The sequence below is a fragment of the Ursus arctos genome, unplaced genomic scaffold (assembly GCF_023065955.2).
Source record: "Ursus arctos isolate Adak ecotype North America unplaced genomic scaffold, UrsArc2.0 scaffold_2, whole genome shotgun sequence".
Classification (NCBI taxonomy): Eukaryota; Metazoa; Chordata; class Mammalia; order Carnivora; family Ursidae; genus Ursus; species Ursus arctos.
Genome location: NW_026622874.1, coordinates 4,500,652 through 4,526,369, shown reverse-complemented (window position 1 = coordinate 4,526,369; position 25,718 = coordinate 4,500,652). Strand labels below are relative to the sequence as shown.

At 51.3% G+C, this 25,718-nt stretch overlaps 1 protein-coding gene across 1 annotated transcript in view; it reads right to left on the bottom strand.

The window, feature by feature from the left end:
- Window positions 1-25,718, bottom strand: part of KIF26B (kinesin family member 26B) — a 415,887-nt gene that overhangs the window by 95,582 nt on the left and 294,587 nt on the right. Inside the window, 1 exon segment of the mRNA XM_026509553.4 lies at window positions 23,752-23,935. Within this exon segment, the coding sequence (XP_026365338.4) occupies window positions 23,752-23,935 (184 nt within the window).

The window sequence follows — 25,718 nt, the reverse complement described above, 5'->3', positions numbered from 1 at the left end:
GGTCAACTAATGGGGAGCCATGCCGCTAATAAGCCAGTTCCTGGTGAGAGGAGGGGAGGGGAGAAGGGTGCTGTGGGTGGGGAGGGAGGAGGGGAGATGGGAGGTGTGAGGAGGGGAGAAGGGCAGCTGAGAAGGCGAGCCCACCGCATCACCGTCCGGGAAGGTGGGCCTGTGGGGCACAGCTCTGTCCCCCCGGCACACTGAAAGGTGGCCCATTAAGAAGGCTTCAAACAGCTCCTGAAAAACCAAAGGGGGTCACTTCTGTGCGAACTCCCCATGTAAGGAAAGCTCTTCCCTGATGGAATAAATCAGGAGCAGGAAGGGCCCTGCCATGTCGCCATCTCCCCGGCAGCATCTGGAGTATCTCCCAGGGAAATATCAGTTGCTGGCCTTTATGGGTCTGCTTATTTCCACAGTCTGGTCTGCAGAGACAGTAAACGTGGATTGTGGCCTTAGACAGAAGCCACCTGATTAATCACCGTTGCTGCTCCTGACCCTTCGCCCGAGCTGGGGGGCAGGGCTCTCCACTCTGGGAACCTAGGATATGGGAGCGCACACATTGCCATTTAGAGTTTGACCTTGTGCTCTGGGCTAGAGGAGGAAGTTTGAGAACTCACTGGGTTGCACCTGAAAGCTTTTGCTTTGGAGGAAGAAGTACTAACATTAGCCCTTAGTTTCTTTATTTTTTCTCTTAAAAGTAATCTGCGCGCAGGCAAGGGTTCTCATCCGTGTGGTATTTATCCCTTCGTTCACTCCTTCGTTCATTCACATTTTAACTTCGTCCAGGAAAGATTTTGCGCAGTGAGCACGTAAATGGCCATTAACTCACGTAGAAGATGGACCGCAAAGAAAGTCACCACAACCAAATGCCGCTCACTTCACGTTTGGCCTGGGGCTGCCCAGGTTGGTGCAAAGGGGCCACTGACCCCCTGTGGAAAACGCAGACGTAATCCGCGTGAACCAGGAGTATCCGCAAAGCAGGGCCACGGAGGCAAATGAAAGGATCTCCTTTGTTCCACACCGACAGATTTCAGAGCGGATGGAATGCTTTCCCCCCCGGAACCAGAACGCTCATGTAAGCAGCACCATAAATGACCAGCGAAAGGACCGCAGACCCCAGAGTTCCACGTGCTCTGGGGCCACCAACAGCTAAGGGGTCCCGATGGTGACAACCCAATTGGTACAGGATTTCACCCAAAGAACTCCAAAAAAAAAAAAAACACAAAACCGTGGAAATTCAAATTCTGTGCTTTCCGATGTTCTTCTGGAAAGGAAACCATCCCTCCCTCTCCTCCCAGAGCCTGTGGCATTTGCGTGGATGCGCAGGGACGTGGGTATACCCTGAGGACTGGGTTTCCAGGAAAAAGTCTCTGTCGAGGCCTCACCTAAAGACACACAGCTCTTTTTCCCTCTCTTACTCCAGCCGGTACTGAACCCAAAGCTTTAAATGCTGACGTCCCTGCTCATACCCAGTAGCATGGGAGGGGGAGCGGAAGTACCCCTGCGACAGCCTGGGAGCAGGAACTGCAAGGGACCCGGGGCAGCCCCTGCCCTGCAGGAGGGCTCAGTGCAGTGCGGAGAGACTGAGGCCAGAAAGCAGAAGGTCCTGGCAGAGGCAGGAAGCCAGGGCCAGCACGCTCTGCCCAGGACGATGGGGAGAACGCGGGGAAAGCTCACCTGGCAGAGGGAACGGGAGCAAAGACTCAGACACAGAAGGGACCGAGGCTTTCATGTGGCTGCAGTGCAGGGGGGAGGTGCGGAGTGGCCCTGGGGCACAGGGGGCCTGTGGGGAGGCATGTCGGTCTCTGGGACTGGACTGTGCAGAGCCGTTCAGCTATGCCACGGAAGCCGGCTGTTGAATGGAACCATTGCGTTTGGACTTGAGGAATATGCTTCTGGCTGTTGGGAGGACACACCGAAGAGATAGCAGGAAGAGGGCGACGCACGGCAGGGAGCGAACAGGGGGGCGGCTGATGACGTCCCATGAAGGGCACCGTGGGCTGATGGGAGCGTGGGAGCCAGGAAGGGTCCAACTCTGGACTCAGGGAGTATCTGCAGCAAGAGATGCTGAGTGACATTCACCGAGGCATTGGAATTTTCCTGATTTCTCCCTTTGATAGATGCCTTTCAGAATCCCCCACCAATGACCTCGCACTCGTTCCCTGAACACATGCGTCCTGGGTGCCAGGTCCTGTGCTGGGTGTGGGGGGAAGGCGGCAGGAGGCAGAGAATATCAGGCAATGATTTTTTTCAAATTCTCAAGAGGAATTCGCTGTCTCATGGGGAAGCTGGTCAGGTAATGACCATGCCACTTGGTCAGTGCATGCAGAGGGCCATGGGGCACCCGCGAGGGGGACTCACACTCTACCAGGGGGCTCTCAAGGACTTCTCCAAGAACAAGGGTGGGCCAGGCAGGGAGCAGAGCTCAGGGAAAGGGGCCAGGGTCTCGGCAGCGTGCCCACAGGCCGATTCGGTAACTGTGCTTACACAGGGAATGGGTTGGACACGAGAGACGCTGTGGGGCCTGGGCTTGGCTCTCATGATGAGAATGTGTCAACATAGCATGAGATTTTTGGTAACTGTCTGCCTGAAGACCCCTTTTATACAACGTGAGGGTCTTCCTATTTTAAGGGGACAACGTAAAAATCGTCATTCCTTGCCACAAGGTTATGTGGTTTTTTTTTTTTGAAGAGTCTGTCACATTAAGCGCAAAAGGTTAAAGTCATAAACCAAATGACCCTCTTACCTCTCTCTGTAGGATTTCTGACCTTTGCCCCCATGCCAACCCCTCTGCCCTTCCTAATCTCTGGGCTTTGTTCCCGGAGGCCAGCCATGGTCCGGCTGGGAGGTGGGGTGGCACCCACCATGCCTGGCAGAGGAAACAGAGAGCAGGAGGGACCCAGTCACCGGTCGGGTCTGGCCCCTCCCGAACTTGTCCCATCAGCCATCCAGGCATGGGACGGCGATCACGGCGCTGCTGGGGGAGCAGCTCGTGCAGCAGGAGGGTGAGGCCACGGACAGGGGGACAGAACGCCCCCTCGACCAGGAGCCCTGGGTTACGGCTGGTTTGTAAACTGTTCTGTCCATCTGCTGTGAGGATCAGGTGGGCTGACGGATGCCTGGCAAACCTCAAGGCACCCGCACGTGCAGGAGCGGGGGACAGGTGCCCAGCAAGGGGGCTGATCCCAACCAAACCGCCAGAGCAGCGTGAGCGGCGCGCAGGACAGTCAGGAGCCGAGCCTCCGGAGCCGGAGTTGACCGCTGTGACCTCAGGCACGGGATCCCCTGTGACTCCGTTTTCTCAGCAGCAAACCAGGTGACTGAAATGATTTACTGTATGTAAATGCATTACATGTGTTATGGACCGAACGAATGTTTGTCCCCCCCACATGCAGGTGCTGAACACCTAGCCCACGGTGGTGTTCGGAGGGGATGAGTCATGAGGGTGGCGCCCTCAGAGAAGAGACCCCAGAGAGCTCCCTTGCCCTTCCCACCACGCGGGGACCCAGGGGAAGATGGCCGTCTACAGAGCAGGAAGCGGACTCGCGCCAGACACCAGATCGGCCAGAGCTTCCATCTTGGATTCCAGCCTCCAGAACTTTCTGGGAGAAATAAATGTTTGTTGTGGAAGCCCCCCCAAGTCAGCGGTATTCTGTTACAACAGCTCAAACAGACTAAGACGGTATGCAAATGGCTTATGTATATAAATGAGTTGATATATGCAAACATTATAGATGTATTATGTATGTAAATGAGCCAATATATGAAAATGCATTGTGTATGCAAATGAACTGGTTATATAGATGTGTTATGTATGCAAATGAGTCAGTGTACATATTAGTGGCTATTATCACTACAGCACAAACAGGAATGTCCTCCCCTTTTCAGCAGGGATGCAAATATCAACGCCGGGTCAGAATTACGGGCAGTTCTAGAGGTTGTCTGCAGAGGAACCGACCTGACCCCTCAGCTACAAAACAGTTCCCTAACCTGGTTTGTGTGTGCAGATAGATGACTCTGCCTCCCTCTTTCAGGTCTGCTCTTCCCCCGGGAGGGGAGCGTTACACACACCAAATGGCTCCCCAAATGCCCAACTCCCCATCCCGTTACCTACTTACTGTCGGTTTCCGGCTGCACCACTGCTGTTCCATTATTAACCAGCCCTGATCCAGCTGGAAATCGCTCTGTGCTGCTGGGTTTCAGCACTGCCTCCTGTGTGCTGAATGCCCCTCCTGATAAATAGCCGCCCACCAGCTGAAAAGCTTCCCAGCTCCCCACAGCACCCGGAGAGCCTTGGGGGGCAGCTCTGGTTTCCCCCCAAGGGACTGGGGACCCCTCTGTTGATCATGTCTGCCTAGGCTGCTGCCAACCCAGCCTCCCATGGGACGAGGAGGGTATGGCCTGCATTCCACTTGAGCTCGGCTCCCCTGGGGGACTGGGGCTTTGAAGGTGAGACTACCAGGCTACCAGGGTGGAGAGGCTGGTCCCCCTCGTCTGAAGAAAACACCTATCGGGAAAGGGAGCGAGGGGTGGCGGAGAGAGGGAGCTGGCAGCCAGAGGGAAGGATGTCTCCGGGGCAGACAGCTCCTCTGACAGCAGGTCTAACAACCTGAGATTCCCATGTCAGATTTCCTTGGGAGGGGGAGACTGACAAGTTCAACACGTCTGCATTTTCCCAGAAACGGAAGGTTCCCAAGAACCTCGGTGAAGTCTAAGTGAGTTGTTTTAAACCTCCATACTCTCTGAAAGCATCACAAAATCCAAGTTCCCTCTTTGTCCTTCTTCTAACATAATTAGCAACAGGAGATAAGAAGAAGATTAACATCTGGTGATCTCTGAATTTTAAAACAAGTACCCCGGCAGAATTAAAACAAAGTAATACAGAAGCTACATTTTCTTTCACAGGAAGGAGACAGAGTAGCAGGTTGTCGGCCGGCATCACACACAGAGCTCAACCGGTCTTCCTCTCTTAACCAGAAGGAAAGCTCTTAAGTAAAGGCCAGGTCTGCATCTTGGGGGCGTCTCCTTCTAAGAGGGGAGACTGCAAACAGCAGATGCTCGGTGCACGGAACCAGTGGAGCTCTGCGTGTTCAGATGAACATGTACCACGAAAGGTGCCCGAAGATACAGCCCCTTCCTCCACAGTTCACCGTCCGCATGGGACGCCCGTGCACGCAGGTGGTTCAAGCGGGAGGGGCTGCAGGCGGCAGGTCATGTGGGAGCCAAGTCCCAAGAGACGAAGAGCATTTGTCCAGGGCAACCAATGACGGGGTTGCATCACTGGCCGAGTCGAGGGCAGATGAGCAGATAGGGGGCATGACTGGCATCAAAACCTCTTGTCTGGCACCAAAATGTAAAAAATATTGATGGAAGACAACAGCCGAGCCCAAGAAGAAAACAAAACCTGTCATCAGTCACTGTCCCTTTGGTAGTAAAAGCAGAATTCCTTACATTGTGATTTAAGTCCTACGAGCCTGCAAATGCCAAGACGTAGAGAAAACACTCAATAGCTTCCAGCGGCCGTATACAATGATGTGTTGTTATTCTTATAATTGGATAGAAATTCTGCCTCGAAGATTTGAGAGCATCTTCTGTAAAACTAAATCACCTGGACAGAAATGCGCCACTAACCCTGTCCCCTTATCAGCACTTCCCAAGCCCAGGGCTGAGTGAGACATGGGGACAGAGGTCTTCTGAGTGACAAGGTCATGCACTTTGCCTTGCGAGTAAGTGTCTTTCCCAAGCATTACGTTGTTACTCAAGTAAAAGGTGGCTGCAAGCATTCAAGCAGAGTGCTCTGAGAGGGCAGGCAGGAAAAGGACCCAGTGGGCACCCTGTCCCTGCCGGGGAGGGGGGGGTGGGGGGGGTGGCCAGACGCTATCTCCTGGGGCATGATCAAACTCCGCCTGAGAATGGGGTGTGGTCAGACACAATCCCCGCCCCGGGTGGGGTGTGGTCAGATGCAATCTCCGCCCCAGGTGGGGTGTGGTCAGATGCAATCTCCGCCCTGGGCTGGGCGTAGTTAAATGCAATCTCCACTGGCAGAGAGCTAAGTTGGGGGGTGTGGGGTGGGGTAGGAGACCTGCAGTAGGCCAAACTCCACACAGCAGAATAAATGCAGAGTTGGAACCCACACTGGGTGCTGTGGGGCCAGGAAGAGGCCTTGGGAGACAGGGAAACTTCCTGCAGGGAGTGACATCCAAATTCAAGTCTGAAGGGGAAAGGCGAATGAAGGGCCAAGGAGGAAGGTGGGGTGGGGGATGGGGGCGGCATGGCCAAAGGCCTGGAAGCCAGAGGAAGAGGGCCCTCCTTACCGCTGGAAACCGGTCACTGGAGTCCAGGGTTGGGGGGGGGGGGGCGGTGGAGCTAGAGGGCGGGGAGCATCCTGGCGCTGAATTGAGTAATTTGGATTTTCAAGGGCAGGCAGGGGGCAACTTGACTGGGGATCTTGTGATTAGCTGAATGGGAGGATCATGAAGAATCCGGGTTGGACCCGTGGCAGGGCAGCCATGGGCAGAATCCTGGCTCATCCCTGGCTGGGCCTGGGAACCACTGCTTCCTTCACAAGAGGAACCCGAGAAGCTGTGGGGGGTCACCTGCTGGGCCAACACCTAGGCAGGCAGCCATTCATGCAGTCCTGGCTTTGATCCTTGCACCCTAGCTTTCTAAGAGTCAAGGGCCTTTTTAGTATCCGAGATGGATTTCTTGTCCCTGAAACCCAAGGTTGTCAGTGACCAGCCTCCTAGGAAGAGCTGCTATCACTCCCCTCAATGTCAGCCCCTGGCCCCTTGACCTTGGAGGGCTGTTGGCTAAATGTCTCACCTCTGGTTGGATGAACATATTTGAGATTGGCTTCAGCTTGGACTTTTACCCAAATATATCTGTACCTCACCTGTGCTACTTCCCTTATCATTTAAATCCTAGTTCCAGACCTAAGCATGGACTCCCATCCCCTGTACCCGTCTCTTGAAGAGCCACCTAAAGCTTCCACACCCACGGATCATCAGGAATCTCGGTTCCAGCTTCCCTGGTCTGGAACGTCACACCCTGAGCTCCATAGGACCCACGAAGGAGGCTATCCCGCAGCCCAAAGCCAGCCACGTGCCTCGCTTTGTCTGGCACAGTCATCAGAGACTCGCAATGACCTTGTGAGGAAGAATGATTACTTTCCCCATTTCACAGATAAGGAACTCAGGGCCCAGAGAAATAAGTATTTTCCTGCTTGCATCCTTTCCAAATTCATGTGTTGAAACCTAACCCCCAAGGTGATGGATTTAGGAGGTGGGGCCTTTGGGGGGTGATCAGGTCATGAGGGTGGCACCCCCATGAATGGAGCTAGTGCCCCAGCCCATTCTGCCACAGGAGGATAGAAGAAGTCTAACTCAGGATACCCTGATCTGAGACATCCAGCCTCCGGGGCCGGGAGAAGTAAATTTCTGTTGTTTCAAAGCCACCCAGTCTGCGGTATTTTTTTGTGGCAGCCTGAACAGACTAAGACACCTCCCTGGGGTCACCCAGCAAATGTAGGAGGAGAGCAGGGATTCCAATGCATGTCCCCTAATTCCACGTTCTGTCCACTACACTGACATAAACATCCTCAACTCATCACACTGCAGGTGGTGATAAGAAAGGGAGGACACTGAGAGCTGCCTCTGGTTACCCCCCTCTAAAGAGATCTGCAGCCCTTCTCAGGTTTCAGGTCCACTTAAAATCTATGAACCTGTTCAGCTATTCTGCTGACTGAAGAGGAATACACATGAATACCAATTATTGATGTTATTCAAGCGATTTGGAAAATTCTAGAAATCTAAAATTAAAAAAAAAAATCCCACGTCTGTTTTGCTTCCACGTCTGTTTTGTGGAACGAGTGAGACCACCGCCGAGCAGCTGTAGGTTCCACAATGTAATCTTACAAGGGTTAAACTGGCAGCCTGGGCCGTTCTGGCCAGGAGCTCCCCACCCTAGGGAAGCGGGAGGGCCGTGGTGAGCCACGGTGGGAACGGATCAATGGAGAAATGAACACTTTCGTAGAGATTGATGTGGCTGAAATCCTGGCATTTCTGTGCAACATTTGTTCTATAGAGCAAGCAGACCGTGGCCAGCATTAGCCAGTAGATACGAGACGACCTGCCTAGAATCTGTGCCTCCTGCGAGCTAGAGCTCCGACTCAGGGCTTTGTGTCGTCTCCTCCAAAATCCATAAGGACGTCGGCACTCCCGGGTGTAGCCACGTCCAGGCCCTCCTCCAAGGTCTCCAGGGCCTTAGATTTTCTTCCCAATGCCCATGGCCCTGATGCACTCTCTGGGCTAATCTCTGCTTGGCAGCTTTGCTCTAAACTCTCTTGAATACACACATGGCTCTTCTTCCCTAGAAACTGCTTAATGATGGTGAAATAGTGGTCCACAACATGAACTCCCAAAGAAATCCTGATTTCACAAGCACATAGTACAGGCTCGATAAATACGGCTTGGGTCTGACATGGGTTGCGTTTGAATTTAAGGCACAAAATCCCCTGCATTGACCTTTCCTCCTAAGAACTCAACATGCTTCCTATAAAGCACCTGTAAATGTCCGGGACGACCTTCATTTGTCTGTTTCTTGTAGGGCAGCGTTGTGTCCTACTTGGACCTGCTCTTCCTCACTCCAACCCAGTGGGAGCAGCCACGTCCTTAGTCCCCATGCCCAACCTGGGTCCCCAACCTCAGCCCTTGCCCGGAATTTTGAACTTAGGAACAGAGAAGATCGGATCCTGTCTGGTCTGGTGGAAACTGTAAGAATAATACTTGAGAACGGTTAGCAGCTGGGTGAGGCAGAAGTTGGTCTGAAGTGAAGACAGAGAGAGAGGGTATGAAGCACTCGGCACATCCTCGCTCCAGGGCTCCCTGACTTCATGGTCTGGTTCCAGAAGCCGCCAATACCCCTCGTCATTTCCAGTTTCTGACAGTTTGTGTTTCTGTTGCTTGAAACTAAAAAGACTTCTAATTCACACAAAACCCCTTTCATTCTCCTTAGCTCCCCTCCTCCCCTCCCCATTCCAGACCATACCCCCTGCGAGTACACATATTTTGCAAGATACGTTCAGAACCTGATCCATCGTGGATGCCAGTCCCCCATCATAACGGGAGCATTCCCAAAGGAAAGGGGGCAGCACTGGAATTTTGCAAGGTAGGAAGGCACAACCCAGAGTGGGAGCTGGCATTCTATATGACCTTGAACAAAGCCCCTCACTTCACCCCACCTCGGAGGGGAAGAGTACAACTTCCTTACCACGTGCTTTCAGCAGAATTTTCTCCGTGAGCAAAGGATGTGTGAGGTCTCCAAAGAAAGAGTCTGTGTGAATTCAAACGCTTCGTGTGCCACTGTGACTCATTCATACAAACTAATTGCAGGGGAATTGCAGTAGTAGACCAGTCTGTTGAAAAATGAAACAAAGTACATCCTTTCCTGCCTGCTATACTCTCGGCTGTCGTCAGCACGCAATATGAATCCTGCAGGAATATTAGACTGTACTCGGTAGAAAGGAGTAAGGGGGGAAACTCGCCAGGAAGCCAATTATCTTGCACGGATTTCAGCCTTATCTGCCAAGATAAGCCAGTGCCCCGATGATGATAGTAAAAATAGGTATTTTTAGTGTGCGTTGTCTACCTAGAATGATTTTTAACTCTCTTGAATAGCAATTTCCGGGATTCTTAAGGGCAGAGGTCATTCTGGACTCATCTGTGTGTCTGCAAAGTGACCAGGACACAGCAGGTCCTCAGTCCACGCCTTATCAAGCACCTGGTGGACAGACACTTGGGTGAGTGGATGGTGGATAAAGGAATGAGGGATGAAGAAGGCTAAAGTGGAAGAAATAATCACGAAATGAAATCGTTATACTATTTTTTTTTATTAAAGAGAGAGCAAGCATACAAGCAGGGGAAGGGGCAGCAGGAGAGAGAGAATCCCAAGCAGAACAAGGGGCTTGATCTCAGGACCCTGAGATCATGACCTGAGACGAAACCAAGAGTCCGACACCTCATTGACTGGGCCGCCCAGGTGTCCCTATACTCTGTAGTTTAATGTCTTTCAGGTCAGCGGGTTCTACCTGCCAGGCCTACGGCGAAGCGTTTGGGGGTACGAAAGCAGTATAAACCCTCACACAGACGAAAGACTTGGGGGAGGGGACAAGCTATACCTGGAACACAATGAAGGAGACATAAGGCAGTAAGTGGCTCAGGAGCAGAATCCATGCAGGGGCTTGGCATGGCACAGAACGTCAGAGAGGAGCGGGCCGGCGTGGGGTGGAGACGGGATGCTGACGGAGGCAGGCATTTAGCCGGATCCCGAAGAGCAGGTGCGCGCACACGTGGCCCACGGCGAGGGGAAAGCAGGAGCAGTGGAAGCCAGCAGGGAGGGCGGGCACGAGGGGCTCACGGTGGGTCTTCCTCCTCATGCTGCCGCTGGGGACCACAGCTCAACGTACACTCAAGACAGATGTCTTTTAATAAAAGTTGAAACTCAGCCATTTCTACTGTCACCGATCTGACGTTCTAGACACACAACTCTCATGGGACTGAGTCACCTGGGTAGCTTGATATGGTCTGGGGTGGGGTTAAATATCCAGTCTGCTCCAGGGGTCCTGTCCGCCCCAGCACTGGCTCTGAGTTCTCACGACTCCAGAGCAGGGCTGACGTGCAAGGCTTTCTCCCACAGAATTCAGAACAAGTTTGTCTGTTTGGGCCTTTAAAATATCATTCTGAATATTAATTTACTTTCAATGGTAACTTATTTTTACTGCACGGAAACCACAGAAGGCGATCCGTACCAGTATAACTTTCAGTGCAACTGGGTATTTACCCCAAAGATACAGACTTAGTGAAGAGAAGGGCCATATGCACCCCAATGTTCATAGCAGCAATGTCCACAATAGCTAAATCATGGAAGGAGCCGAGATGCCCTTCAACAGATGACTGGATTAAGAAGTTGTGGTCCATATATACAATGGAATATTACTCAGCTATCAGAAAGAACGAGTTCTCAACATTTGCTGCAACATGGACGGCACTGGAGGAGATAATGCTAAGTGAAATAAGTCAAGCAGAGAAAGACAACTATCATATGATTTCTCTCATCTATGGAACATAACAACTATCATATGATTTCTCTCATCTATCGGTAGGGGAAGAAAGGGATAAAGAAAGGGGGGGTAATCAGAAGGGGGAATGAAACATGAGAGACTATGGACTATGAGAAACAAACTGAGGACCTCAGAGGGGAAGGGGGTGGGGGAATGGGATAGGCTGGTGATGGGTAGTAAGGAGGGCACGTACTGCATGGTGCACTGGGTGTTATACACAACTAATGAATCATCGAGCCTTACATCGGAAACCGGGGATGTACTGTATGGTGACTAACATAATATAATAAAAAATCATTAAAAAAACAAAAAACAAAAAACTTTCAGTGCAAGGGATAAAGCAACACAGTGACAAGTACAAAGCTCTCCGAGATGACGAGGGAAGGGGAGAGCGGTGGGGCTCTGGCAGCCAAGGAGGCCCACCCCGCACCTGCCTGGCCCCACATCCACTGCCCCACACAAACAGCTACACCCTGCAGCAGGGGCTGTCTGCACACCAGGCCTTTTCTGAAACCAAACAACGACACAGGAAGTGTGCCGGGAGACCGTATCGTGTAGTGGTGTGGAGAGCAAGTCATAGAACTGGGCTTCGTGTCCCAGTGCCACCGAAGACCAGGTATGTGACCTTGGGCAGACATCTTGAATCTGTTCTAGCTTCCTGGGATATAAAAGAGGGGGGGATTATCACAGACCCTGCCCACAGAGTGGAAAGAAGGGATTTACCAGTGCCTGGAACAAGGAAACGGCCTATTTCTGATGTGTGATCAGGAAGAGGACACTGGAGACAAGATGTAGGGTCCCCCCATCTGCTCGGAAAAGCTGTGTCACCTCCAGTCATTCTCTTATCTTCTCTGAATCTCAGTGCCCTTATATACCAGTAGAGTCAACTCTCCCCACATCCTCCCTACTGCCCACCTCTCAGGGCTATGCTGAAGGTCAAGGGAGGGGACCCAGATGACAGCGGCTGTAGGCATCACACACAGAAGTGAAGGATCACCAACAGGACAATGGAGACCCAGGTCATGATTCTATCCTTCCATTCATTTACCAGGTAAGCTTATGGGTCAGTTTGGCTGGGCCAGGGTAGCCAGATGTTCGGTCAAACATTATTCTAAATGTTTCAGTGTTTTTTAGGTGAGATTAACATTTAAATCAGTAGACTTTGAGTAAAGCAGATTACCCTCCGTGTTGTAGGTGGGCCTCATCCAATCAGGTGAAGCCTTACTAGAAAAAGACTGACCTCCCTGGAGGAAGAGGGAATTCTGCCAGCAGACTGCCTTTGGACTCGAACTGCAGCTTTCCCCTGGGTCTCTACCCAGGACTTGCCAGCCTCCACAACTGATCTCTCTGTAAATGCCTATGTGCACACACACACACACACACACACACACACACACACCCACACGCACACACACACCCTGTTGGTTCTGCTTCCCTGAGAACCCTAATATACCTACCACTTACTGAGCACCTGTGTGGTGCTCTGGATTTGAAGGGGGACAAGAGACAGGCGATCCTGCCATCAGGAAGTTTATAGTCAACAGAGATCCATTAAACACTGAATTATGGAGATCGGTCACCCAAAGGGTGGTAGATACAGAGAAGAGAAAATTGGGGCCCCTAACCAGGGACATCTTCCCCAAGGAAATGGCATTCCCGCAACATCCGCTGGATGGGCAGGAACCAGCCAAGCGAAGGCTGAGCAGACCTGCAGACGGGAGCAAGCTCTCAAGGGGAGGTGCGATCACAGTCTTTTTCTTCCTGTGTCCCCTCCTGGGCTGGGCTTCCTGCATTCACTCCTCATGGGGACCTTACCACTCACACTTGTAAGCACAGCACACAGCTGATTTCAGGGCTGTGTAGACTATGGCGGTCTGAATGGCTCTATTTGTCCTGGAGTCCTATGAGGGTGCTACTTTTCCCACTTTTTACAGAGTAGGGGATGGAGTGGGAAGCAAGCAGAACAAGAAGCCCTGCTCTCAGCTCATCCACTGGGTAAGGCATTCCCAAAGGCTCTTACTCCTCTTTCCCCAAATCAACAGTGGGGTGGTGGGGGAGCATCTGGCCAAGCCGCTGAAGGAAATAACCCTTGGGAGAAAAGAATCCCTTTTTCTCCTGCAAAAAAAGTCACAAGATTCCATAGAGGGCTCCCTGTTTCCAGGCTTAGAGACAAGCAGCTTTGTGCAGTGATGACGGCTGTAGGCGGGTCTGGAGGTAACACAGCGGTTCCACAACTGCCGGTCCCGTTCTCGCCTCGCTCCACCACACCTGAGGCTTTCCTAGTGCCCAGCCCTGGCAGCTCCTCTGGCACAACGGCTGAACCAAACTCACGACATGGTCTCAGTCCTCTGCTTTCCGCCCCACACTGGCCTGAGCTGCTCCGGTCTAAGGGCTGTGCCCGCCCATTTGCACAGATGGGCGGGGTCTTCAATGCCCTGCAGGCCGTGCTGTTCTGGGGTGGGGGTGGTGGAGCATTTATTACCCACCCCCAGGTAAGCTGGACCACCTGGGAGCATCGGGATAGAGCGGGCAAGAGCGCTCCTTGCCTTGGTGTGTGCCAGCAAGCTCACATCCGGAATAAGAGAACTGAATTTGCAAACCGAAGGAGCTAGCCCTGGGAAACAGACTGATTTCACCATCACTGGGCTCCGCAAGAAAAAAGTCTCGGGTTGGCTACAGCTGGTACAGTGCCCCACTAGAGAATCCACCAACCATCTCACTGGTGGTGGGAAAGAGTTCTCAGCTCCAAGCCCACAGAATGTCTACCTGAGTAGCTGGCTGTGGCCTACGGAGCACAGAGCAGACCAAGCGAACAGGGAAAGTATGTGGAAGGAATCCTGTCCCCGGCACTAAATGCTACTAAAATGGTTCTATTTCTGGTTGTTTATCTGGGAACTCAAGTACTCTAATTCAATGCTGGAATTTAGAGGTCAGTGCTGTGGACTGCAGGTTGGTGTCCCTCCCAAATTCCTATGTTGAGATGCTAATCCCAGGTAATGGTATCAGGAGGTAGGGCTTCTGGGGGTCATTCGGTCATGAGAGGGGAGCTCTCGCCAATGGGATGAGTGCCCTTATAAGAAAACATGAGAGAGCTTCTTCTCCCCCTCTCCTCTCCCATCTCCCACATGAGGTACGACAAGAGGACCACTGGGTGCGTGCCAGGAAGAGAGCTCTCCGGGACCCCAGGTCTGCCAGCACCCTGACCTTGGGCCTCTCAGTCTCCAGAACTGTGAGAAAAAAGTTTTCGGTTCAGCCACCCAGTCTATATGGTATTTTGATTAGCAGCCAAATGGGCTCAGAGGGTATTACAGAACAGAGCTGAGATGAACTCCTAAAGCAATCAGAGAGAATGAGGAGTCAGAGGACTTTTAATTCAGGAACTATTTAACAATCTAAAGGAAATTATGGTTTGCTTTTAAGAATATATCAGAATGATTTCCCCCCTCCATGATTTATTTTAGTTCAATGAAGCATTAGAAAGGAATTCAAATGTTCTGTTATGCGAGTCATTCAGGAAGCCAGAACAGCATTTCCCACTCTGAGGCACAAAGGAAAACTTTCTAATTAACTCAGCAGTTTGGACTCACCGTTTTTTATAAAGCATTACTATCAATCCCATTTTAATGGGATAATTATAGCAAATCATGACTAACTTTCCTTGCAGCCATTAGCAAGAGAAAGACACAGAAAGATAAGATGAGAGAAACGTTAGCTTAAAATATACCTACTATTCCCATTCTTTTGATATCAGTAATTGTCTAATTGTGCTGAGCCTGACCAAAAAGTAGTTTTTGGACAAAGAATGATCAAAAGCCCTATTCTGGCATTATAATCCATCTTATTGCCCTTTGGTTAATTGAGAACGTGGCATTTATTCCAGAGAGGATTCCCTCATTTTATCTCTTGCTTTCATTCCATAAGTCAGCATGCTAATTAGGATTACCTGTATTCCAGGGGCCCCGAACCTTTCCAATTATGGCACAGGTTTCTAGCCTTTAAAAAGTCCCCTCAGAAAAATCACCTTCCTCTTTCTATGTGTTTCCATGTCCCCCCCGTGCGCGCGCGCGCGCGCACACACACACACACACACACACACACACAAATACCCTAAAAAAAGAAGCCAGTAGATTTGAAGCTGAAAATCACAAAATGGGGCAAAAGATGAACAATCTCTCATCAAATTATGTCTTAAAGGCTTCATGACTGATCAGCTTCGTAAGTTAAAATGTCTCTCTTCTCCCACATAAACGGGTTGATAAGGTACTTCACCTTGTTGGGCCTCGGTTTCCTAAGAGTCACATGGAGAGGATCTGACAAGATGGTGTTCTAGAAGCCTCCTCGGTGAGGGGTGTCCACTGCCTTTGCTGTCTGCCAGGATGCCAGCATGAGGCAGCATGTCACTGTCCCGGGTCAGTGGGACAAGGACCTCCAGGGTCTTTGTCATCTGGATGTTCTCGATGTTTCTGCCTCCTCTGCACAGCGTTCACCAGGCAGGATGGATCCCACACATACTCGACACCCAATCAGAACCCCCCCAGGCCCTAACCAGAATTACGTGGACACGTGCAACATGTTTTCAGCGTCCCTCATGGAAGCTGCACTGTAGGGGTACAAAGATAGAAAGAACATAATTCCCTTCCCCCAAGAAGTTTACAACCTAGTGAGAGAAATTGAGGGTCTGGAGGACTTCACGTCTCTGGAGCGTGAACCAGAAGGTTTCAGAAGGCCCCCTAACCCACCTAAGGCAGGCAGAAGTTCAGAGAACTGGAAAATGTAGCAGCCCTATGGAGAAAATGGACCTAAAAATCTCTTCCCTTTCCTGTGCTCTGAACACTATAATAATGGACCAAGACCTAAGACAGGTAACTCCAGGCTGCTGGACCCATTATGCCTCCCTGCTTACCCGAGAACCCTTCCACCCAGTTGGCTCTTTGTAGATATCCCGGGCAAAGAGAGCCCCAAATGGGATATTTTATATATGGTAATGCAGCCCCCTGTCCAAAATCAGATCTAAAGAAGCTGAAATGTGCTGCTTACCCTTCTAGTTTTCCTTCTGATACTAAAAACCATGGAAAATTACCTCCATACAAGTCGATCAGCAGTATTAAAGGCAGTCACGCTAGTAATGAAAAGCCAAATGGTGCCCCACTTTCTTTACACGTGTTTTACCGGGACCCTTTCTGTCCAGTGGCCTTTAACGGAGAACATCTTCTAATACTTCCCTCTCGTTTGCAAGAATGAAAGCTGAAAAATGCGAGAGCCTCATGGCAGGAGGTGTAGACAAAAGCCCCCATGACTGAGGGCATCCGGGTTTGCTCCAGAAACAGCTCGGCCCTTGGAGAAGCCCGGGGTGCCTGGGCGGGGAGAGCAGCTCGGAACGAACAGGGCGCTAGGACCGCGCGGAAACCTCTGCTTGGGGTGGGGGGCTGCGGGGGTGGGAGGGGAAAGGACCCACCCAGGTGAATGAGTCTGGAGGAGGGGTCAGAATAAGAAAGGGAGGACGGACGGAAAACCAAACCCCAAAGACAAGAGCTTAGCCGACTCAAGCAAAACCAGCAGAGCACAGACAGGAATATCTGTAATTAGGGAGTAGGTCACACGAGTTGACTCCCCAGAAGAGCTGACAACTTAATTTACAAAGCTATCAGCCTCGCGGTCCTGATGAATTATTTTGTATTATTAATGCAGTATTATTTATGCATTCTTCCCTCTGCTCCCGCCCCCCTCCAGCACACAGAAATAGCTCAAAAGTCACTTTTCCCATCTGTAGCTTTTAAGGATGGAGTGGTCAGTAGTGGGTGAGTAGCGGGCTCCGGAGTTTTCTATCATTTTATGTATACTTGAAATGAATGTCGAAGGCTGGCTCAAGGCTTTCCCGTTCTCTCTGATAGCGCTTCGGGATGAGGAATGATAGAACCGATAATGAGGAATGTGACAATCTGCATACTGTTTAAATAACCTGGACCTTGGTGGACTGTAAGGCGTGAAATTCTCCTCCACATAACCTGGCATCACTTCTTGAACAAGGGAGAGATACAGCAGCCATTTTTTCTTGTTGAATAAATAAGAGCTCCATGAGTACCTTTAAAACCTCTGATTTTAATGAAATTTGTCTTGTTTTCGTCTTGTAATCAGAATGTCAGAAATGTTTCCTCTCCCGACAGTGTCGCAGGGGTTCAGTACCGGCAGACCGCATTGCATCGTGCTTTACTTTCCTGCATTGCACAGACATTGCATTTTCTATAAATTGAAGGTTTGTGGTGAGTCTACTGGCGCCATTTTCCCAACAGCACCTGCTCACTGCCTGTCTGCATCACATTTGGTAATTTGCACAGTATTTCAAACTTTTTCATATATTTGTTATGGTGATCAGTGATCTTTGTTACTATTGTAATTGGGGCACGACACACTGTGCCCATATACGACAGTGACCTGATCAATAAAGATGGTATGTGTTCTGACTGCTCCACTGACGGGCCATTCCCCGGTCTCTCTCCCTCTCCTTGGGCCTTCCTGTTCCCTGAGGCACAACAAAATTGAAATTAGGCCAATTAATAGCCCTCCAGTAGCCTCTAAGTGTTCAGGTGAAAGGGAGAGTCACATGTTTCTCACTTTAAATCAAAGCTAGATGTGATTCAGCTGAGTGGGGAAGGTGTGCTGAAGCTGAGATAGGATGGAAGGAGGACTCTTGCACCAAGCAGTGAGCCAAGCTGTGACCGCAAGAGAAAGTTCTAGAAGGAAATGACAGGGGCTACTCCAGTGAACGCATGAATGATAAGAAAGCAGAACAGTCTTACTGCTCACGTGGAGAACATTTCTGTGGTCTGGATAGAAGACCAAACAGCGACCACATTCCCCAAGCCAAAGCCTCACCCAGAGCAAGGCCCGGACTCTCTCCAACTCTGGGAAGGCTCAGAGAGGCGAGGGAGCCACAGAAGAAAAGTCTGAAGCTGGCAGAGGCTGGTTCACGAGGCTTCAGGAAAGAAGTCGTCTCTATACAAGTGCAAGGTGAAGCAGCACGTGCTGACGGAGAAGCTGCTGCAAGTTTTCCAGAAGCTCCAGCCGAGAGAATTCACGAAGGAGGCCACGCTCCACATCAGATTTCAGTGTAGACGGAACAGCCTATGCTGGAAGAAAATGCCATCTAGAACTTCCACAGCCAGAGAGGAGACAATGCCTGGCTTCAAAGCTTCAAACGACAGGCTGACACTTCATGAAAGGAAGGCTCCATCGATGAGGCAAACGTCATCGTGTCTTATTTTAAGAAATTGCTGTGGCCACCCCAACCTTAGCGCCCACCGCCCTGGCCAGCCAGCAGCCACCAGTGTGGAAGCGAGACCCGCCAGCAGCAAAACGATGACGACTTGCTGGAAGCTCAGATGGGGAGCATTTTTAAGCAATAAAGTCGTCTTAATTGAGGTTAGTACATCGTTTTTTTAGACCTAATGCTACCGCACCTAATGGACCACAGGATCACACAAACATAACTTTTATATGTGCTGGGAAACCAAACATTCATCTGGCCAACTTGACTGTGATCTTTGCTTTTATTGTCATGGTCTGGAACCGAACGTGCGGTATCTCTGAGGTGTGCCTATCATCGCATGACTTTGGCCGTAAAAAGGCTTATAAATCGGTAAAGGAAAAATAGTCTCCATGAAGAAACTCACATGGTTCTTTTATTTCTTTTTTTCTACGCTATGAGCTTCCACATCAAACAAGAGACTGTTTAGAATGAAGCCGAATCTAGATAATGTAGGCCCTAGTGGTGACACTGGCCAAGTAGTGTGTGTGTGTGTGTGTGTGTGAGAGAGAGAGAGAGAGAGAGAGAGATTATTTAGAGAACATATCTTTTAATAGAGGTCAAAATATGCTGCTACTGGGTTTGAAAAATAGTGAATACAACACAGACGGCTTAAAATCAAGGGCTGAGAAGACCGATGAGCCCCAGCCTTTACTGCAGAGCAGATGTAATCCAGCCAGACAAGCAAGTCTATTTCTAAATCGCGACTCTGAGGACGCCACCAAGTCCCCTGTCTCTGGGCTGTACGGCGGCCTGAAGAGGAGGAATCTCGGGGAAGCACCTGAGAAATGCACAGATGGGTGTGGGTGGATGGTAAGGGGAGCCCCCACATGGACACCACGTGGGGACCCCTTAGCGGGGACCCCCAGGAGCAGGAAACAGCGTGGACGGCCCAGGAGCGGTGGCTGAGGCTGCACGCCAGGCAAACGTTTTCACGGGAGCCTCGAGTTCCTGGAGATCAGGACATGCCCCCTCCTTCCTTTACAGGGATGTGCCCAGAGCGGCCAACCAGCTCCGCTGTCCTGTGTCCTGTGGGGACGTAGGACCTTTACAGATACTCACTGAGTGAATCGAGTACAACGAGCCCTCCCCAACACCTGTCCCAGCTTAATTTTCCATCATGCCTCTTCATGATCACTCCATCCGATTTTCTGTGATCTTTCCACATTCTCTAGAATTTGCTCTCTTGCTGCTAGCACTCACCTCTAAGAGTTTTCTTATAGTCCCTAAAACATGACTGAGGGAAAACGGGCTGGGTGCTTCTCCTTCCGTGCTTTGGAGGCATTCCCGGAGGTTCTAAAGGAAAAAGAAGGCTCCTTCCCGCCCTCGTGCTTCATGGATTTCCCTTCAGGTGTTCTTCTGGGAAGAGGAGCATTAGCCAGCGTAGGGGTGGACACGACTGTCACCAGTACCAGCCTCGTCTTCAGAAGCGCTACGCACGGGAGGCATGGTGGCACGGCGACACACGCGGTGAGTTCAACAGATAACGGGATTTGCTCTAGAAGCTTGTAATCCAAGACAAAGAGCGCTGACTTTAAGCTGTGACAACTAACAAATGAACCTTAAACATGGATGTTAATTAATTGTGCAAACAAATTTCACAAGGAGCGTTTATGGACTTAGGAGAAGGAGCCATTTTCAAACAGATTAGACGTATCATTTACATACAAGCCAAATCAATGAAATATAAACGGGGACTAAGCTGCTTGCATCCACTCATCATTTTTATCTATTCATTAAGAATGTCTCTACAAGACCACTTAGGGTAGTTTTGTTTACATGTCTTGGAGGTAATTCCAACTTTTCCTTAAATCAGATTGTCCTTCATTTCGGTCCAAATTGGTGAGATTTCTTTTTTTTTTTTTTTGAGAGAGAGAAAGCATGTGTTTGTGCACACGTGTGTGAGCAGGGAGGGGAGGGCAGAGGGAGAGAGAGAATCTTAAGCAGGTTCCATGCCCAGTGCGGAGCCCAACGCAGGGCTGCATCTCACGACCCTGAAATCAGGACCTGAGCCGAAATCAAAAGTCGGACGCTTGACTGACTGAGCCACCCAGGGCTCCAGATTGCTGAGATTTCTAAGACTGACTGGAACAAGGCGCAAGGTTATAAGTGCTGTAAGGACTGGCATCCTGTCTAGTCTGTCCACGACTACAAGCCTAGTGCCGAGCTCTGTGCCTGACACGTAACAGGTGCTCAACAAACATCGGCAGTGTGCCCAGCAGAGCCCCAGGTGCCGATGATGTCAGGGCGTTTCCTGTGTTTGCTGTACTTCAGCTCCAAGGACAATGAAGTTATTGCGAATTCTTCCGGCACCATCTGGAAGAGCTTTTGCCCCAAGCAGTGCCCAGGGCTGCAGGGACTCTGGGTGGAGGGGGGAGCTGGTGACACCAGCAGGGAGCGCCATGGAGCGCCTCTGATCTCCCCGTGTGTCTGCTCTTGGCTGCTCCCCCTGCCCCTTCTCTCCCAGCCTCCACTGGATGAAGACGGCTGGATCTCATGGTTACTTTGCTACCACTGCGGCCCCCTCACATTCTTCTCTCCACCCCCCAAATCATGCCTATCTAGTGGCAGCGCAGTGAGACCTGGAAAATTAAAATGGCTTAATGCTCCTGACTAAGGAGGCACCGGAAGACCTCTTACCCTCTTGAGGCCTCAGTTACCTTGTTCACTAAATGAGAGGGTTGATCGAGAAAAACCCATCAGCCTCTTCCATACCTGTGAAAGCCTCCCAAGTTTCCCGAGGAAGTCCTGGGGGTGGTTGAGGCACAAGACGTCAGGGTTGAGGTGGGCTTGCGCCCCGCCCCCACCTCAGGTGTCAGTAATTAAGCTGCTTCTGGCGATTCCATCAAGCTTCCCCACTTCCAATTTATATATAGCACGGGTTATGTTCCATATTAGACTCCACTGTATGTCTTAGAGATGCTGCTATGTAAGTTCTACAGCAGAGCTACATTGACAGGAATGAATCCTTCCATACGGGTAAGGGCTGCAGCTCCCTACAGTGAGGCAGCAGCGGTGTGGGAAATGAGCCTCCGCTGAGGTCGGGCAGCCAGGCCCCCAGCACTGTGCGGAGCAGACACTCCCATGCAGGAGACGGCGGGATGGGAGTTCTCACCAACCTCTTGTTCCAGCCATACACACGGTTTCAAGGAGAGTACGCTTACTACTTCCCTCCTGAGTCCCTCCCTCCCACGGTCACTTCCTCCCACCAAGGCCCCCCCACCACACTTGGCGGACAGCTGCCTCCTCCGTCACCTCCTGGGACGCCCAGTCTGATGGCCCCGTTCACGACACACTTCCTCAGACACACGCAGGGCCTCCTGCCCTTCCTGGCCACTTAACGCCCCTGTCACCCCTTTCTCTCCCACTGTCAGAAGCGTATGGGATTGCAGATGCGTGAGACAGAGGATCTCCTCCATTCAAAAATAAGTGTGTTTGCAAGCTTTCGTTGACTAACGGTTATAATCTTAATTGTGGTTATACCGGGTCTTATACCCGCTTATCTTATTTATAATCCTACTTAGTGTGTAGGATAATATCTGGTCTGCTTATATCTGACCAGAGCCCTCCGAACTATTTTGATGCAAGTGCTGGTGTACCCTCCTGGCTGGTGACACTCTCTCTGTTGTTGGTTCAGCCCCTCGTGACCTGGTCCCCTTGTCTCAGAATTCAGGGAGGAGGGTTAGGGAAGGGACAGAGAACACCGGAGGCCCGCGGCTTGGGGCCCAGGCGCACCTGAAGATGGATGTACGTTGACCTGGCAGGAACCACAGAGAGGACCACGGTTACAGAGGCAGGGAGACAGTTCCTTACGTGGTTCATTTTGAGGCATCGTGGATCCGGCTATGTTGGGGTATGTGAGTAGGCCAGGTTGGCCAATAATCGCGTGTCCTCAAAGTGATAACATTTAATATTTGTTCACACTTGTTCAAAGGAGAAGTTGGTTGTGGCTCAGAAAGTGAGAGGAGCCTACAGCTATCTTCATTTCAACCAGGGCAGCTCTGCTCTGGCACCGAAGTTCCAAACTCCTCAGCAAAGCAAGAGCCCATGTACACTTCAAAAATGGCTCCAACGGTCAATTTTATGTTACATGTATCTTAGCATGATTAAAAAGAAAGGAAAAGATTTTAACGCCCTGCAGTTACTTGTGCCCACCCTCCCCAGAAGGCAGCATGTCGACCACCCAAAATTACTCCCGTGAGGGTGTCCCTGCTCTCCCTCAGCGGCAACCCCGTGAGTCCTTCCCTAGAGAGGGATCCTGGTCCCAAGGGTTTTCACCATCTCCGTCCCGGCTGGTGAGGCCAGGGCAGCCCTACAGCCTTCTTGCCTACTTTGCTTCAGGGCTGGGAAAACCATCAGCTGACAACTGCCTACCCTGCCCCATGCCATGGAACATTCCAGAGCTGGGTGCTTTCCACTGAAGTAAGTATTGCTCTGTTCAACGTAAGCTTAAAGTTTAAACGCCGTTGGGAAGAGTAACAGAGCAAGTTAATACTTTCCCAATGGGGCAGTGAAATTGGGGGGGGGAGGGGAAGAGCATGGGAGGAGGCAGAGAAACGGGGAGAAGGAGGGGCAGAGGGCCCCAAACTCCAGAAGGACTCAGAGTTACGGGAAGACCATGAACCTGAACAGCAGAGACTGGGGGTCAAGGGGAAAAGAGATCTCTACAGTAAGAGCTGGAGCCTCATAGCACGGCAGCCGCCCCCTTAGCCAGACCTACAACTTTCCAGAAACAAGCCCGGGCGGATCATGTGAAGTCGGCGAGGCACTGGCGAGGAGGCTGTGCACCCCGTCTTACTCCTGACAAAAATGAAAGAAATACAGCAGCCGCCTTCCTGGGGTAAATGTTCTTAGAAGTCTCAGCTTATTTCCCACCTGGAGGGCAAGAGCGACGGTGACTTCGCCCGGACGCCCATGTCAGCACGGAGAGTTTGGGGTGATGCCTGGAAACAAAGTTACCCCAAACCCAGCGGAGCCGCATCTCCTAATAGCCCTGGCCTGCTGGCAGGCCTCCTTCTCAGGATTTATATCTTTGCTGGGCTCCTGCCTCTGCCTGCGTCTTTTGTGTCTTTCTGTCTTTTCTTCAAATGGTTACAGTCCTGTCAATACCCCGCAGCTGTTTTTTCCTGCCTGAACCCAATCAGATCTCCAATAATCTGATCGTCTTCATTTGCTATGCAATGCATGTAACTAAAGAAAAGTTTATGGTCCTTCCAAGTGAATTTAATTTTGTCTCCTGTTCTCCCCGTCACCCTTTGGTGTTCACAACCGAACTGGGCTCCTGGTTCCCCTCCTTCCCCTTGCCGCACCACCCCGCCCGCCGAGCGCCTACCTTGCCCAGGCCTGGCGTGTCCTTCACCTTGCTGACGGCCCGCAGCAGACAGGGGGGGGCCGGGGGAGGGCAGGTCTGCAGAATGCCGCTGAAGCTGGTGGCAAAGAGAGGAGGCTCGGCCACAGAAGAGGTGGAAGGTCGATGTTTCTTCTTTTTAGAAGACAGATTTAACTTCTGGGCAGCTCTGGAAGGAAAAAAGGGCAGAAAAGGGACAATGAGGGGCAAGTATGGTCCGATGTCCAATCAGATACGCCAGGCTTACTTTATTTATCCTCTTTCTCTTAAAGAACCACCGGTTCTTCCTGAAGCTGGCTAGTTCCCTGTTCATCCTCCAGGGGCTCGACAGCGGCCCCTTACTACAGCCCAGTGAACCCAGTGAGCCGCCCAGTCACTTACGCGGAAGTAAAAAAAGCCGTCCAATTGCACAGTTCTGCAATCACGATTCCTAAAGACTTGTCTGTGACCCATACTTAGCTTAAGCGTGGATACAGCTGGTCGTCTTTGGGGAAAAACAGCCCCTCTGAGGTTAATCATCCCACCACTTCTCTGGTATGAACTCAAGTGTGAGAGACCTTACTAGCTGTTTAGAAACTCAAACACCTTGTAAAATCCCAACCAGCCTGATGAAGAACCGTGTGGCGACCAATCCAGGCTCGCTATGTGTGTGGTTGCGGAAGGAAAACACACGCCCGGGACCATGGGGAAACATAAATGAGCCTGGTTTTGGAAACGTAACACCAAATCAGAACAGAGTCCAGCCAGGGTATACGGCACTGAGACTACGGCTGCTCGTGTGGAAAACGGGCTTTGTGCAGGGTGGTCTTTCGATACAAAATGCAATTCATGGGGGCGCCTTGGGGGCTCAGTCGGTGAAGCGTCTGCCTTCGGCTCAGGTCATGATCTCAGAGTTCTGGGATCCAGCCCCGGGCGTTGTCAGGCTCCCTGCTCCGCGGGGGAGTCTGCTTCTCCCTTTCCCTCTGCCCCCTGCCCCCGGCTTGTGCTCGCTCTCTCTCAAATTAAAAAAATGCAATTCGTGGGCAAGTGCCAGGGGTGCGGGTCAGAGCCATCAAAGGTGGCATTGCGAGGGCAGTTGGGGAAAGGCGGGAGGGCGGTTGGCGGCATCGCTAACACCTTTGGGGGTTCACATCCCGTCTCCTACCACACAGATGTTCCGCAACACGTACACCACATTCTTCTTATAGCGTGTGGTGGGGAGGGGTGAGAGATCAACGCAGGGGGCCACGAGGCAACGTCATTGCAGAGGCTCTGATATACTCACTTCTGGATTAATTCCAGAGGTAGTGGGCAGCTGGCTTCTTCCTCTTTCTTATGCCTACCACCCACGCCTACCCACGCCCCACTCCCAGCCCCAGCAGAGGGGGAGACTGAGGGTCCTGGAAGTCTAAGCATATATGCGGGGCACTCCCAAGGACATCACCCCAGGGTTCCCTCCTCTCTCTCTTCTACAGTGCCAGATTTTCACTCTGGAAAATACTGGATCATCCCCAACAGCATACAAGCATGCTTCCATCTTCAAGGAAAAACACAAAACGTCTTCTTTTTTTCCACAGCCAGCTCCCATTCTGTTTCCTTGCTCATCTTTGCACAAAACTCAGAGCAAGAGTTGTCTGTCCTTGCTTTCTCTGGTTCCTCTCCTTCTCCGCCTCTGAGCTCATTCCAGTGGGGGAATCCAACCCCCAGCGGCTCTGCAGCTGCTCTTGTCCTGGCTGGGATGACCTGGGGGGTAGCTCAGTGGCGTGGTTCTCAGCCTCGTCTCTCCTGACCCATCGGAGCACTGATTATATCCTTCAATTTCATGTACCTTCTTCCTGAGGCTTCCAGGACATTCCTGGCCATGCCTTCCCGGTTTTCTTGGCTGGTTTCTTCTCAGTGGGGGCAGGGCTCAGTCCTCAGTCCTCTTCACGTCTACCCTCAGTCTCTAGCTGTTATCCCCCAGGAGCACCATT